The 16,649-nt window shown below is 52.3% G+C and overlaps 1 protein-coding gene across 1 annotated transcript in view; it reads left to right on the top strand.

Moving 5' to 3' along the window:
- GRIK3 (glutamate ionotropic receptor kainate type subunit 3) overlaps window positions 1-15,639 on the top strand; it is a 214,602-nt gene extending 198,963 nt beyond the window's left edge. The window contains exons 14-16 of the mRNA XM_036876576.2: window positions 6,453-6,675; window positions 7,184-7,434; window positions 9,206-15,639. Coding sequence (XP_036732471.1) covers window positions 6,453-6,675; window positions 7,184-7,434; window positions 9,206-9,400 — 669 coding nt within the window. The 3' untranslated portion in view covers window positions 9,401-15,639. The remainder of the gene's footprint in view (window positions 1-6,452; window positions 6,676-7,183; window positions 7,435-9,205) is intronic.
- The last annotated feature ends 1,010 nt before the right edge of the window (window positions 15,640-16,649 follow it).

Raw genomic sequence — 16,649 nt, 5'->3', positions numbered from 1 at the left:
ACAAAATGTAAAGGAGAACATTGGGAAAGCGTGTTCTTTGCAGGGAGGGCTGGCCAGCTTTGAAAGGAGAGGCTGTCAGAAGACAGCTGCTCCAAGGATTTAGCCCTCTTTGGTGTTGCTGGTGGCAGGGGGACATCACACGGGGGCAGAGGACTGTGTGTGAGGGACAACCACTTGGGAAAAGGATGGGAGTGGGAAGCCGAAGATTCCAGGTTCCCTGTATCCCTGGCATTGTCAAGGCCTCCTTTCCCCTTGGACAGCCATGCCCTCTCCTAGCAACTGAGCCTGGAAGGTGCCGGGATAGGCCATCCAGTCCACACCCCTGCCTTTGGCTGTTCAACAGGCTCTTTCCCAAGCTGAAAGCCTCTTGGCAATCTCAGCTTCCAGTTTCTTCTGACTCATCTGCTGGCCTTTGAGCCAAAGCAGGGTAGGAGGGCCAAAATGCAGTGACCTGGAAGAATTCAGTGCTCTGCAGCCTGGTAGTGAGGTCACATCAGTTTCACAGTCAGACAGACCAGGACTTGAGTCTTGGCTGTCTCTGCTGAGTGACCTTGGGCAAGTCACTTCACTTCTCTAAGCCTCATTTTGCTCATCTGTATGGCACAGATACTGATTCCCACTATGTGCCAGGTAGTAAGGATTCAAAGAGCTGTCCTATGTGATGGCCCTGTGCCAGGCTTACAGAAGCGCTTAAGTCAAACGCTTTCTTCTCTGGATGCCCCTCCAGTTGGCTGACCCAGAAGACTGGGAGGCAGGCTGAGTGATCTCCTTTTGCCCCATGAGCCCAAAAAGGCTTAACCAAAGCACAGTGGACAGGGACCAGCTAGTGGACACCTGGAGCATCTCCCTTCTTCCACGTCCTTCCAGATTGGGCCTGTGGGCTTTGTGGAGGACACTGGTGCCTATCACAGGATGGCCATCTGCCTCTGCACAGAGCTAAGAATTTCAGAGGAGCCCAGAGGTCCTCAGAATAGAACAGACCCAGGTTGCATGGAGTGGGCCAGTGGTTATGGAAAGTTATTAAAAACTACTCCATTACAGAGGATCTCTCTGTGCCTTACTTTTCTCATCTATGAAATGGGTATGATAGTAGTACCCACCACGTAGAGTTATTGAGATGATTAAATGGGATAATTCATGTGAACAGCCTAGAACCATACCTGACACAGAGTACACATGCAACAAATGTTAACTATTTTTATTGTTTGTTGTTGAAACTGGTGATACACAGGCCTATTCAGCCCACGGATTGGTTTTGGGGGCCACATTTCACTTACATTTTCTTAAATTAGTTGCCTGGCCCCTGTCAGTATTGGAGGTTTCTACTCCTCAGTGTTATGTCATTTAATTTCTATAAAAATTCTGCATGATAGACATTATTATCCCCAATTTCCAGATGAAAACCCTGAGACTTAAAGGGAATTAAGGAGACTTAAAGGGAAATAAAGATGTCAACCACTTGTCGAGTGCTTCCTAGGGGCCAAGCTATATGCTAATCTAACCCCACATTTTACAGACATGGAAAATGAGGCTCAGAGAGGTGACGTCACTTGCCTGTGTCACAGAAGGAGCTGGTATTTGAACCCAGGTTGGCATGTCACCAGAGTCCGTGCAGTGGAGCTGACCTGTCCACCCCCAGCCTGACTCCCCACTCCAGGAGCCAGCCTGCGGCCCCACATAGGAAAACCACGGGGCATGTGCAGACAGCAGAGGCTGCTGCTGGGCAGAGGGGCGGTGAGTCTGGCCAGCTGAGCTCCAACAGCAGGCAGAAGCAGTGGAGCCAGGGGGGCCTCCTGGGTCCTGCAGAAATAGCCCAAGAGACTTGATTAACTTCTTGATTATGTGGATCTGGTGAGGCCAAGGACTCCATACCAGGATAAGAGCTAATTATTTTGCACAAAGGTCTCCTTTCCAACATAGAAAAATGCCATAAGTCTTTCATGGAATCACATTGTCACGGCCTCCCTACACACACTCCCTGGTATTCAGCCCTTTGAAAAAATATATATATATATGCCTATATACATTTTCTTACACAGAAATGTTAAATTCTCAAGATTAAGTATCTTCAGTTGGGAAAAATCAATTTACTTCTTTGAGGAGGCTGGAATTGAAAGTCGTGAGCCTGAAACTTACTTTCTTGCCAATTTTACTGATAAAAAAAGCCTCTGTCCTGGCACGTCTCCCTGTATTGGCTGCTCCAAACGATTCCATTAATTGATTTGGGTGCATGGCCCTGAAGCAATGCTTATCAAGTATCACATCAGAGCTGGGACACATGGGATGACATAGGAGCCACAGGCATGTGGGACTCTGGTCCCTGGGGTGGTGACTACAACTCAGGCCAGTGACAGGAGCTCAGGTCTCTGGCAGCCAGGCCCAGGGAGATGGGAGAAGGGCCTGAGATTCCAGCAGGGGCCCTGGCTGTATTGCTCCCTGCCTCGGACATGTCCTGCTAGAGGGGTGCTTTTCTGGCATGTGCCCTGAAATCATGGAGCCATTCAAGGACAGGACAGAAGGAACTTAAGATGAACCAGGAACCATGTATGGATGTGGCTGAGAATGGAGGCCCCACAACATAGAACAAGCACAGTGGGTAGCCATGCTTGGGAAGCAGATTTTGGAGCCATCTGCCTAAAGATGATGGAGGTGTGAACTTGCTGGCACTGTCGCTGGGAAAGCAGAACCTCTTGAAATCAGCATCACAGCCAGCTCACGCCTATTGTCACCTCTTGTCCTGACTGGCTCAAGCCCTCTGGTATTCTTTTCAGTCTTCCTCACCAAATTATTTTACTCACCAGAGGCTTTCATGTGTCTTTCCTCAAAGCCCCTCAGCCTCAACATTTGCTCCAGCCCCCAATAGAAATTTCTGTCTCTATTTATGATGGAGTGTTCCTAGAAAGAACATGTTTTGATGTGGGGCAGGTCTCTATAAAGGAGCAGTGGATGTTAGGAAGAGGATGCAGGGAGGAGTTTGCAGAAAGAGAAGAAGTTCTCATCCCATTCTGAGACAGAAGGAGTGGGGCAGGGCTCCCCAAGTGGTTTATTGTCAAGTGACTTTTGCCAAGGCTCAAGACTGGTTTCATGGAGAAAGTGAGCAGGTACGACGGGTGAGGTGGAGAGGTGGATGGCTGATTGGGTGATGGATAGATGGGTAATAGAATAAATGGATGGGTGGATGGATAAACAGGGAAAAAGCTAGGTGTATGGTCAGGTAGTTATTTGAATAAATTAGTGTATGGCTGAATAAGTGAGAACATGGGGCTGGTGAGTAAGAGGCTGCATGGATGGATGGATGGATGGACAGATGGGTGGATGTTTGGTTAGATGGAGGAATGGATGGATAAATAGATAAATGGCTGGGTGGATAGTTGGATAGCTATGTGAATGAATTAGCACATAGATAATGTGTGGGTGAGTGGGTGAGAACATGAACATGATGAATGAGGATGGTGGATGGATGATGGATAGGTGGATAAAAAGATGAATGGTTGGATATAGGGTGGGTGGATGGATGGATGGATGTTTGAATAGATGGATGAATGGATGGATAAATAGGTAAAAGGCTAGGTTGAATAGTTGGATAGTTATTTAAATGAATAATGAATTAATGTATAACTAGTGTGTGAGTGACTGGATGGTAACATGAACACAATGAATGAGAGGAGGGTGGATACATGCATGCATTAGGAGATGTAAAGGGAGCCCTGATGGCCTCATCAACCCTGGTTCCCACCTCTGGTGGAAGGAGAATTCGGAAAGCAGAAGAGACTGGTACAGAAAGGAATCTGAGGTGCTGGAAGAGTATTTAGTTGCAATAACCAGGAGGGCAGAGTATCTGAGGAGCATGGACACCTGGCACCAGGGCTGACTGGACTTGGATAATCTGAGGAGAGGAGTAGTTGGGATTGGGTATCTGAAATCAGTTATTAGAAAAGGCAACTATACTGAGAACAGAAAGTAGCTTGTGTGAGTACGTGGGTAAGAGTATATTAGCTATCGCTGTGTAGAAAATCACTCAAAACTTAACCATCTTAAAACAACATTATGATCTCACAAACTGCGTCAGGAAGCAGTGCAGCTCAGCTGGGTCCTGTGTGTGGGGTCTCTCAGGCTGCACTCAGGGGGCCAGTCACCTCAAGGCTCCACTTCCAAGCTCGCTCATGTCACTGTTGGCAGCATCAAGTTCCTCCTGGACTCAGTCCTCTACCCACTATTGGCTGGTGGCTGCTCTCTGTTCCTCACCTCAGACAAAATCTCCCCCTGGAACGCGGCATATCAGAGCGCCCCACTTCTGTGCGGTGGGAGTGGAGAGCCCTGAACCCACCACGCTTTGCCCTCATTGGCCCCTCCATGGGGCAACTCACCGCATGGCAGCCGGCTGCCATCAGAGCAGCAAGCGAGAAGGGCCAGAGACAGTACAAGCAAGACGGAAGTCAGACTCTTGTCATCTAATCTCCGGAGAGACATCCCAGCACTGCTCGGGGGAGTTAAAAGCAAGTCACCAGGCCCAGCCCACTCTCAAGGGAATGGGTACAGGGACCGGTGCCACTGGAGCCACATAGCAGCTTCCTACCACAGGGAGCAGAGTCTGGATATCAGAAATTCTCTGGAAAATAAGAACCATCTGGAGAGTCAGAAGAGCTGGAAATTGAGAATTTTTTGAAGGGCAAGAGTAGCTAGTCGGGAGGGCATTGAGCGGCAGGGAAAGCCACGGTGAGGCATCGCCGGGAGGCCGGAGTGTCTGGAGCGCAGAAGGTGGGGAAGCAAGTGGCAGGGGAGAGAGTGGCTGTGGGGGGGAGTAGCTGCAGAGCAGGAACACCTGGACGCAGGACAGGCTGAGGACCAGCAGGGGCTGGGGCCAGCCTGCTGGCTGCTCTGGTGGAACCCGCCGAGGGCTCCAGGCATCTGAGCCCACGCAGGTCTTTGGCTTTGGGGCCAATACATTTGCAGGTGGAGGAGTGACTGCTTGTCTGTGAAGGTGTCCCCAGGCCCTGTGCCCAGAGGAGGCATCACTGGTACTCAATGGATTCTGGGTTCAGATGGAATTCCAAGTGGGGTGGTGCCTCTGCTTTGGGGCTCCCTCCTCCCCCAGATGTGCCTGGGTCTCCAGGAGCTAGTTTAGGAGGGACAACCCTTACCGGAGCTAGGAAGCACCTGGAGAGTAGTGGGCACAGTTTCCTCCCAGCACCCACCCTGCCCCTGCTCCCGACAGACAGCTCCTTCCCCACCCCACCCCCACACCCTCTGCGTCCTGAAGCAGGCTGTTCAAGCACACCCGTGCTGTCACACACACCGGAGCTGGGCCGGGTGCCAGTCAGCCAGGCTGACATCACAGTCAGGCACAGCGAGACTTGGAAACAGCCGGGCACGGCGGAGCCTGCAGAGCCACCTGTTCCCCTGGGATAAGCTGGGGCAGGGCTGAGCCCTCCTGGGAGCAAGCAGCTAGTGGGCATGAAGTTCCCAAGAAACCTCATGAGTTCCGTGCACCCTGGTCTTCCCAGTGTCCCCAGGCAGCAGGGAGCATTGAGCCTCAGCCCCTTCTCCTGGCCCCAGTGCCTGCTCTGAGTCTCCCCAACCAGGCGGCCAGGCCCAGCAGCCCACCCATCAGGCCTGATCTTGGGAACGGATGCTGGTTCTGTGTCCAGCCCAGGGCACTCAGGGATAGCCACGGTAAGGAGACAATGGGCCAGCATACCACTGCTCTGACTGCCCCCACTTCGCATTCTGCGATTCCCACCCTGCCTCTCCCTCACCGTAATGAAGTACAACAGGCAGAAACCCTCACCTCAGACAAATCTGCCCCTGGAACACAGTACATAAGAAGGGCCACTTTGGTTGAAGTGGGAATAGATCATCCCAGAACCTGCCAAGTTTTGCCCACATTGGCACCTTTCCCTCTCCACCCCCACATGCCGTTTCTATGAGGCAGTGCAGCTGCATGGTTAGGAGTGTGGACCCTGAGCCAGGCTGGTTGCAGTGAGTAACCTTAGCAAGTTACTTAGCCAGGCCTCGATTTCCCCATCTGAAAAGTTGAACTAATGGTAGTACCTACCTCCTATGATTACTGTGGAGAATCAGTGAGTGAATGCAGGCAAAGCACTGAGAACAGGGCCTGCGCATGTAATTGTTTAATAAATGTCAGAGGAAGAAAATTAATTTTTTAAATATCACTCTGCCTTGTGATAAGAGCCTTGGCAAAGAACCAAGGGTTTCCAGGTAGGTAGGTGGGCCTGAGTCTGAATCTTTACCACTCACGCACTGTGTGCTTTGGAACCTACCCTCCCAGGGCCTCAGTTCCCATGTCTGAGCAATGGGTGGCACTCCCTCGTCCCTCACTGAGCGTGGCAGACAGAGTCCGTGACTGGAGCCCAGTAACGGGGCGAGCAGAGCTCGGTCTGCGTGCGCTCGGTGACTGTGTGCTTCCCCCTCCCCTGCTGCCCATGGCCCAGAAATCCAAGATTTCCACCTTCGAGAAGATGTGGGCTTTCATGAGCAGCAAGCCCTCGGCACTGGTGAAGAACAACGAGGAGGGGATCCAGAGGACCCTGACAGCGGACTACGCGCTGCTCATGGAGTCCACGACCATCGAGTATGTCACCCAGAGGAACTGCAACCTTACCCAGATCGGGGGCCTCATTGACTCCAAGGGCTACGGCATTGGCACGCCCATGGGTGAGCAACGGGTGGGAGGGCAGTGGGGGCAGGGGGCATAGGATGGGCGAGGCCCCCGACACCTACTCGTGTCTCCTGTTCTCTCCCAGCTCTTCCCATTGAGCCTGGAAAAGTGATTTCATCAGCCCAGAGCTGAGGGGATGGAGTCAGGTACCTTGCAAGGCCAGCCCTGGCCTAAGCAGAGAACTGGGGCACACAGAACTGGGGGGTCAGTTCAGAGGTCATGCATACTCTCTGACCTCACCCCTGTGGATGCAGCCCAGATACACTGGGCTTTCCAGGGACCTGTGGAGGCAGGGAGTCATAGGCAAGAGTCCCCATACCAAATGAGCACAGACCCTTCTTTCCACCCAGATACCATATATAGATTTAAAGAGGGGCCTTTCTGAGCCTCCTGAGAAGCTCCTGATGATGGCTGGCAGTGTCCAGGGTGCTGACAGGGGCAAACACACCATGGACTGAACGTCACTGACGGTCAGGGCACCCCCCCACACCCCGCCCCGCGCAGGCTCCCCATACCGGGACAAGGTCACCATCGCCATCCTGCAGCTGCAGGAGGAGGACAAGCTGCACATCATGAAGGAGAAGTGGTGGCGTGGCAGCGGGTGTCCTGAGGAGGAAAACAAGGAGGCCAGTGCCCTGGGTATCCAGAAGATCGGGGGCATCTTCATCGTCCTGGCCGCAGGGCTGGTCCTGTCTGTGCTCGTGGCAGTGGGCGAGTTTGTGTACAAGCTCCGCAAAACAGCAGAGCGAGAACAGGTAAGCCCCAGGGAGCAGGGCGGGCTTGAGAACGGAGGGACACAGGACGGGATCTGAGCTGGTGTGGCACCTCCTCTGCTCCAGGCACACGGTGGTGTCTGCTCCCATCCTCACCATAGCCCACCCTGCATCCCATCCACCAGGAAGCCCTGCCAGCCTGACCTCAGCACTGACTCTGAGCGTGCTGTCCCATCCCTGTGGCTGCACGTGGGCCAACCCCATCACTGCCAGCTGAGCCGTGGGACACCTCCAGTCCAGCCTTCCTGCCTCCACTCTCCCTCTCTACCCGCCACTTTCTTTATGCAGCCAGTACCCCATTTAAAAGTTAATTCAAACCACGTCATTCCCTTGCATAAAACCCTCCAGGGTAATTGTTAAAGCTGGGTGATGGTTATTATACTGTTCTCCTTATTTCTGCATATAGGTGGAAATTTCCATAATCAAAAGTTTAAAAAAAGAAAAGAGTTAAGACGTCCAGCCCAAGCTGCAAACAGCAGAACTAGGATTCACCCATCTGATTAATTCAAGTGTGGCTGAGCAGTGGTTCTGGGTCCCAGTAGCAAATTAGAATCACAGGGAGAGAGTTATTAAAGTGCTAATGCCCTGGTCTCACTCCCAGAGACTCCGTTTTAATTAGTCTGTGGTGGAGCCTGCATTGGCACTTTAAGAAAGTGTTCAGAGTGATTTAAATGTGCACCTGAGCACCCCCAGAGAGGTTCTAAAGGATCCAGGGCCAGCGTGGAAGGTGATTGTGGTTAAGTCACACACAGAGGGGACCACTAAGAACAGGCAGCTTTTATATCTGTCAAAATGAAATGGAACCCTTTATAACCAGTAACCTGAGTCAGCAAATAGGGGGAAAGGTAATTCTGGATGTTCGAGTTCGCATGGGTGTGAGGAAAGGGATGCGTTCCAGTATTTCCTGGGGGTGTGAGGGGGCTGGTAAGGTCACACAGCACAGCCAGAATTCAAGGCCAGGTCCCCATCCCTCTGCACCACACAGCCTGCATACAAGCTGTCTGGGTGCTAATGCCCTGGCCTCACTGGGTAAGCTGAGGCATCAGCAGCTCCCCTGCCTTCCAGACAAGCCTCAGGACAACCTCTCACGGTTGGTTTCATTGGCACCACTGCCATCAGATACCTGAGGGCAATGCTGTTCTTCTACTGTCCCTCAGATACCCACAGGGACCCAGGCCAAGGAGGCTACTGTCACCCAACTGCCCTGCAGGGACTTGCCTTCCTGTTGCCCACTTTGAGAAACATGTCAGCCTTCCTGAGTGGGAATGAATGCAGTGACTCTCTCGTTAGCTGGAAGCCCTCCCAGGAAAGGAATATCCTTACCTTCACTACCTTCACCAAGTGTTTCTTAAGCCCTGGCTCTGGGCCAGGCCTCAGTGCTGGGGCCAGGCTCATGAGTATGAAACTGGCTGGTTCCTGCCCTCAGAATCTAGCAAAGAAAAATAAGACAAAATAAGACACATAAACTCCTCAGACTTTCATGTGCATGCCCTTTAGCGCCTCAGTTTGCTCATCTATAAAATGGGAACAAGATGATACTACCTGTCCTACCTACCTTAGTCTCCAAACAAGAGTGTGATGCTTTGCAGGCTGCTGCACAAATGAAACATCTTGCAGGGGAGGGGAGCACAAGGGGTGAAGATGTGAGAGGGATAGGGTGGCCTTAGCACAGGCTTGGGAGGAGCAGGGAGCTGGCTACAGGTGCAGGGCAGGCCTCACCGGGTGCCCCCTTTCCTCCCACCCCCTGCTCCAGCGCTCCTTCTGCAGCACCGTGGCCAACGAGATCCGTTTCTCCCTCACCTGCCAGCGTCGGGTCAAGCACAAGCCACAGCCTCCCATGATGGTCAAGACTGACGCCGTCATCAACATGCACACGTTCAATGATCGCCGGCTCCCAGGCAAGGACAGCATGGCCTGTAGCACACCACTGGCCCCTGTGTTCCCCTAGGCACTGGTGGGGTGGGGACCATAGGCCTGGGCGTTGGGCAGAGGAAAGGAGACTGGAAGGAAGGTCCCTGTGCCCACACTGGGCATGGGGACCAGAGCCGCTGCCTGCCCACTGGGCCAGGAGCCCTCTACCCTTACCTCCCAGGACACCAGCAGGCCTCCAGGCCAGCTGTTTGGGCTTCTCTCTCCTCTTGTTTCTTCTATGGGTTTTTAAGCTGCCAGCCAAGACAGCCAAGGCCAAAGGAAGCACATGCCTCTCTCAGGCCAAACTCACCTGTCCCTCAACTCTCTTCTATGGTCTGAAATTTCTACCATGGCCCCGCAGAGGCCAAAGAAAATGGGGAACAGTTTCTCATCACCGCTCCTTCCCCACAAGCCTAGGCCTGCTGGCGCTTGACCATGAGACCAGAGCCTCAAGCCTTGGGCACCTTATGGACTGTGGTGTGGCCGCCGATGGGGGGCCGAAGATGGGGGGGGGGGCCAGCCCACGTGCCTGGGCAGAAGGAAGAGTTTCTCCCTCGGAGCTGCTCACGGGGTTCCGGTCTCCTGAACTTGGCACCACCCACGGCAGCCCCTGTTTTGGCAAAGCTGAAGGCAGATTTCCCCATAGGGATAAAGAGGCATTTGGGGTATAGGAGACAGGAGAACGCACAGAGGCCACCATCTGATTTCTTACGGACAGTGTCCCAGGGGCTCCCACGCCTCTGGGAAGGGTCTAGGAGGATCAAGTGGCAGAGTGGTCAGAGTGAATGCTTCACTTTCTGACCGGAAGAGAGAGGGTCCCCTGAGTCTCTCACAAACGATGCCAGGAAACAATGTTCGAAAACCCAGATGAACAGTAAATTCCATGGAAATCCTACAGGCCCTTAAGCCATGGGATCTCACTTTGCTGGTTACCAAGCTGTTTCTAAACCCTGGTGGCATTTAGGAGCTTGGGCTCTCTGCCACCTATTCATCAGCAACTATTCCTGGCCAGTTGGCCTTGACCTCCTACCATCATCCTGGATGGAGAAGAGAAACCCAGGTGGAACTGGAAGTCCTCACCCATCCTCAAAAGAGAGGCCCAGATCCTACTGCACAGGCTGATTTGGACTAGATGAGGAAGGCAGAGGGGCCTAGAGAACTCCCAGCCTCCTGGACTAGCCAAATATAAGATGTGCCCCAGAAAAAAATGTTCAGGGGACAGGATCTCATAGCTGGTAGAGGCCCCAAAGATGGGGAAAGAGAAGCTGCCTCCTGGAGAATTAACCAAAGACCCCACACAGACACACAGGCCATCCTGGCCCTTGGTTTTTTGTCCAGAGCAGCTGGGACCTTGTGGGGCTTGGGGGTACAGTAGAGAACTAGCAGCAGATGGGGTACCAGTCAGGGGTGGGCAGGTGATCTGTGGGTCCCAGCTATCTGTGACAGATGCTCCAGAGGTCTGCAAATCTAAGATTCCGGGAAAAGAATGAGACAAGGAAGGGTTAAGTGTCCTTAAAGAGAAAGTTATGCAGGCAGCTGGGCTTACCATGGACTAGGGCAGAGAGCAGTCTGAGAGCAGAGGAGGCAGAGCTAGAGATTCTGGACAGGGATCCAGGAGACACCGGCTACCCACCTCCCACCTCTCTCCTGTTTCTGCCTGAGAAGCCTGGTTAGGGAAGAGCTGCTACATTTAAATCTCAAAGACCTTGTCAGCTAGGATGAAGGTTAATCTCTAACTCCCCCAGGGACTCCCAAAGCAGGGGAATACAGTGGGCTTACAGGATGAATGCTGTCCCTCCTCCAAACTGCAAGCTGCAGGACCAAACCGGCTGGTTCCTGGAATCACAGCAGCTCCAACAGGCCAGGTGCCCTGGAGGCGAAACAGGCTGGACGTGCAGTGTAGCCAACACATGTAATGACACGAAAAGCCATGCAGTCATGAGCTTCTGGGTGTGTGGGTGTGCCTGTGTGTATTTTTGTATGTGTGAGCTTTGGGGACTGGGGGTGAAGGACAGATTTGGACCAGAATCCAGGCATGCAATAATAGGAGAATCCTTTGGATTCTGATGTGTGTGTGTGTGTGTGTGTGTGCGCGTGTGTGTGTGTGTGTGCACGTGCACACATGTGAGTGAATTTGGGATGAGGGAGAGAAATCTAGGCAAACAGAGCCCCCCATGTATGTAAAAACAGGAGAAGCCATGTCTTAATGGGGTTCTGATGAGTATACAATGTATCCCTGCATGCATGAGTGTGTATACTCGTGTGTGTGTGTGTGTGTGTGCGTGTGCATATTTGTGCACCAACAGCAAAGGGTGGAAGACAGGATAAAGCCTGCAGCATTGCCAAATATGTTTAAAAGGAGAAGCCATGTCATCAAGGGGTTCCGTGTAAGCCTATGTGCACCTGCGTGTATGGGCTTGTGTGTGCAACAGAGTGGGAGGGAGCATGAACCAGACAGCTGCGCAGATGGGTCCATGCATGCTGTGTGCAAGAAGCCACGTGCAACTGGACTTTGTGAGTGTGGGTGTGAGTATGCACACACACATGTTCAAACTCACATGTATGTTCCAGCTCCCAGCAGGAGCAGAGATGGACAATCAGGAAGGCAGGGAACCAGGATCCATTTGCACTTCTGTCATGGGGAGAGGTTATTTGTCAGAAAGATTTCCCAAGATTATATTGGCACAGGCACAGGGAGACTGGCCGAGTGGGAAAAACCCTTCAGGGCCTCATGGCTGGTGACTCCTTTGCCCCATGTGGATGGAGCGTCCTGTTTGAAGGGAAAACTTTTTTTTTTTTGCCTTTCCCGGATGACAGCACTCTAATGAAGGCATTTGCCAATTTGTTCACACCAACCACGATAATTAACCACTGTCTTTTTTATCCAATATAATTTCACAGCACACATCCACATCCATGCTCATAACACACACAAACACACACGTGTGTGTGTGCTTTTGTGCATGACACTCCCTGAAGGCGGCATGTTCTTCTGAGGCTGCGCACATACACAGAGTGATGGAGGAAGAAACGCAAGGGGCTTGGGGTAGGAGGGTTTCCTCAGTGGAATGAAGATGGCAGCTATCAGAGGCACGATTCGATTAGGGAAATCCTCTGAAAGGTACTGAAATGATTTCAGAATCCTAAACCAAGGCAGGATGACCCCTGCCTGATGTCCCCTCCCATTTGTACCTTATATCCAAATGTGTGGCTAATGTTCACCCTCTGGCTGATGTCCTGTGTTTTCTTCGAGACCAGCCCAGTGTTCAAAGTACAATGGAGACATGTGAGCTGCACCTCTCCCAGGTTCCTGAAGGCACCAGGTGCCATGGCATCTTGGCAGGGGAGAAAGGGAGAAGGTGTCCCATCAAGGTGGACCAAATGGAATTAAAGTTTAGGCCACCCTGCTGGCAGGTGTAGAGGGTGCACGTGGGCCAGTGGCTGGGAGTGATGGGAAAAGGAGAAGCTGGTTTGGATGTGGCAGAAGAAGGGAATTGCCTAAGCCTGCTGGACTATCCCTGTCTGGCCCCACATGCCCGCTTAACAGAAGATCGATCACCCCTACCTTCCACATCCATTTCCCACCCCAAAATGCCAGCACCTCCTCTCAACCTGCTCAAACTGCCCAAAGTGAGGGGCAGCTGTGAAGAGACAAGGCCCTGGGCTTTTGGACAATGAACCCTCCTTATCCCTCTCCCCTGGACCTATTCCTGGCCTCTCTGCCAGTGGACGGGTAAGAAAACCCCACGAATTTTGTCCATTCAGGCGGCCCCGCTCTATGAATATCTCCCTAGAGGCATAATGCCTCCTTGTTCGATGAGCTGACTATGAATCTCTGAAGGTGGGAGGCCTCCCCAGCTCAAGCCAAGACTGCCTCAACTAGAAGAGCACACCTAGCTCCTTTCCAAGTGCCCCAGCGCTGGCAGAAGGCCCAGGATAGGGGAGATTCCGGCAGTGCTGGGGGGAGTTCCCAAATGCTTAGAAGTCGCTCCCACTCCTTAAACTCGAGGAAGGCAGGAGTCGGACCCAGGCACACACTCGCCAACAGCGGCTGGGGCTCCCACCTTGTCTTCTCCCTAGGGTGCTGCTTGGGGCTTTGCATCTGCTTCTTTGTCACTCTGCATGAAGCTGATCCATCCTCAGCCCACCCCAAGCCATTCCTAGCTGTATGCACAAACGTCTGGGAAGGGCCTAGCAACCTGGACAAACAGCTGTATGGACTTAACATCTGGGATGGGCTAGTCCCATGGACACAGGCAAGAAATGAGCCCAACTCTGTAGATAGGTCTCTGGAATAGACGCACCTGGAACAGCCTTCCGAGTCGAGTGGACACATCTGGAATGCACCCAGCTGTTTGCTGCAGTGGAAGGACCTGCCCTCTGTCCCCACGCCAGTTTGAATCAAGCCCTCATTTCAGTCCTGGATTTTCCCTGGAGTTAAAATTTCAGAGCTGAGGCCATCCATGAAGTCACAAAACTGTTTTTGGTAGAAGGTTAATGTTCTGTATAATATATATATGAATGTAAAAAGATATATATATATATGCTGTATATATATATATATATATATATATATATATATGCACAGTGTATATATGACCTGTAGCCCATGTGTATATGCACCCTCCCCGCACGTCTGCACACAGAGTGTACATAACCCAGCCAGTGTGGGTGGGGACCAGGTGAGAGATGGGGGCTACAGCAGCAAAGTCTAGGACAGAGGCCACCCAGAGCAGGGGCTGCAGAGAGCCCCACGGGGACAGAGAAGGCCCTGCAGGCATCGGAGCTCCAGACCCTGTGAAGAGGGCAGAACTATAGGGGCTGGTGGTTAGGTCCTACACAGCCATTGCATCCTAGAGATGGGCAGGAGCAGCCACTGGGCCTTGTCCGCATCTGAGACAGTCTGAGGCAGGACCGTGGGGCTGTGTCTGGGTGGAAGTGTCATGCCAGTCTCGGCTCTCGAGACGGGCCCTAATACCTGTCTGCACAGTTGCTAAATAGGTGTCAGTCTGCTTGGAATACCCTACAAGGCTGGACTATTCTAGAGCACGCTGGCCTATGCCTCAGAGTCTCACCCACGCACAAAGGCTCAGCTCATGGCTAGGGGAAACATTTCTTAAAGTGAATGGCCTCAAGGGCATTGCCAGCATGCCAGTATGATGTCCCAATGCCCTAGTTCTTAAGCCTGCCCCATCCCCTGCCTTCTAGAACAGAAGACCTCAAATCACCCTCCAGTGTGTCTCTTTTATAGATCAAAACTCTGAGGCCTCCACATGATAGGGATGCAGCTGCAGAGCCCGTAATGCCAGCCAAGAGTTTGTCCCACCTCAGACAACCTCCCCTGACCCATTTGACTGAGACCAGCTGTCAGGGAGTGACCAAGGAGCCAGAGATGTCACACGGGGTGAAAGATGAGGCCAAGGCCCCTCCTGTCTGAGCATAGCCCATGCCATCTGTCTGCCTTCTCTCCACTGCATCTCCCCAGCAGGGCAGTTGGCAGGGATCCCAGCCCCCTGCCAAGTACCCACAGACCTCCACCCTGCCCCACCCGATCCTTCTATCCTTGGCAATTCTAATCCTTTAGCTAGTGGTCCTGCCTCTGTCATGGATCAGAGCATCTCTGGAGCATGCAAGAGAGAAGAGAGCTGGAGTGGACATCTATGTGGTCAGCAGCCTGCCCTCTGCTTTGGTCCCAGGCATCAGGCTGGTCTGCACTTAACTCTACATCTGCCTCTGAGGCCCCAGCCAGAGCACATCTGGGCTCAGCCCCCCAAGGAGGAGCCCGTTCTGGCTCCAGAACAGGAGCCAGAGGCTCCAGGGCCCTCATGCCACTGTGTTCCAAACCCCCAGTGCATCTCTTCCTGGGCCAACTTCCTGGCTGGGCCTCCCATGATGGGGACTTGGGTTCCCAGCCCCTGGGCTGAGCCCCCAGACAGTACCATGCAAGACCCCTGGCCTGTCCTACCACCCAGACCAGAGTGCCTGGATGCCCCCTACCCCCACTCAACATGGTTCACACACACTGGTCTCTGGGCCATTCAGGGGATGCCCTTTGTGGACATGCAGAATTTCTATGAATATAGTTTTTTGTAAACATTTTGTAACAATTTGGGTTTCATAGTAACTGTGTTACTTGCCAATCATTCTAGGCTGATGTAAATAAATTTCCAAACAAATCTGATTATTTTCCTTTTTAAGACACTGTGATATATCAAAGTGCACAGTTTGCTGTATGAAGTAATATGGTTTTAAATTTTAAATAAAGAAATGTTTCTAGAAAAACAGGGCCCCCTCGATGTGTGTTTTCCGCTTCTCTTCTCTCTCCTCAGAACCAGAGTGTGCTGAACAGTTCACCTTCGCCCAGGACTGACTGTGCCCTGGGCAGGAGATCCTGGTGATGAGCGGGTGGGTGGCTCCAGCCCAGGCTCCTGGTTCCTATTTCAGATATACAGGGTATATAGTGTCTGTCTCAACATTGTCTGACTTAGCCTTCCCTTCTCGGGGGCACATCCGTCCCCAGTGCTTCTCCATCCACCTAGCTACCTCGGGAGTTGCCACAGCGTCATGTGACCCTGTCCCTTTGGCCATAGTTGTGGGGGTTGTGGGGGCCTCTAACCCAAGTTTGGCCAGAGATCTTACCTGAGCTTTCTCAAACTAGAAATGAGAAAGTTCTGCTGGAGGTGGAAACTACACAAAACCAGGGTTCAAGACAGGACATTTTAGGCAGAAAGATGTCTACAAAACCAATGGAAGAGGTGAAGGAGCAAGGCTAAGCCAGGCCTCTGATGGCTCCCAGAACCACGAAGAAATGGCGCCCCAGGGAAGTGGCTGCCTCTGAGACTGGTACTAGAAATGTGAGGCGACACAGACTAGAGCACAGCCCAGAGCTGCACTCCAGGGTTCAGCAAGCCTGGATCAAGAAGCTGCTGCCACCATGGCCCCCATCACAACTGCTTCTTATCACCCAGGAAGTTGGATATGGGTACGGAGTGACACTGCTGGGAAATCTTATGTTCCCCAGTCAGAAATAGCCCAAAAGCGGGCAGGATGGTGCCTCACAAACAAAATATTTGACTCGTTTCTGCTTTACAAATCTCATGCAAACAGATTAACTTGAAAGGGACATTTTTGCATCCAGAACCTTCTTTGAGACCATCATAATCACAGCTAATACTTTTGAGCACTTCTGACATGGCAGGTGCTGTGCTCTTGACACGTTTTATCTCCTCTCCTATTTGTCTCAGACCCTGACTCTTCATGACCTTTCAGTCCAAATGTCCACCACC

Source organism: Manis pentadactyla, chromosome 4 (assembly GCF_030020395.1).
Source record: "Manis pentadactyla isolate mManPen7 chromosome 4, mManPen7.hap1, whole genome shotgun sequence".
NCBI lineage: Eukaryota > Metazoa > Chordata > Mammalia > Pholidota > Manidae > Manis > Manis pentadactyla.
Note: the sequence above shows the minus strand (reverse complement) of the source record. Positions and strands in the feature narration are given on the sequence as shown.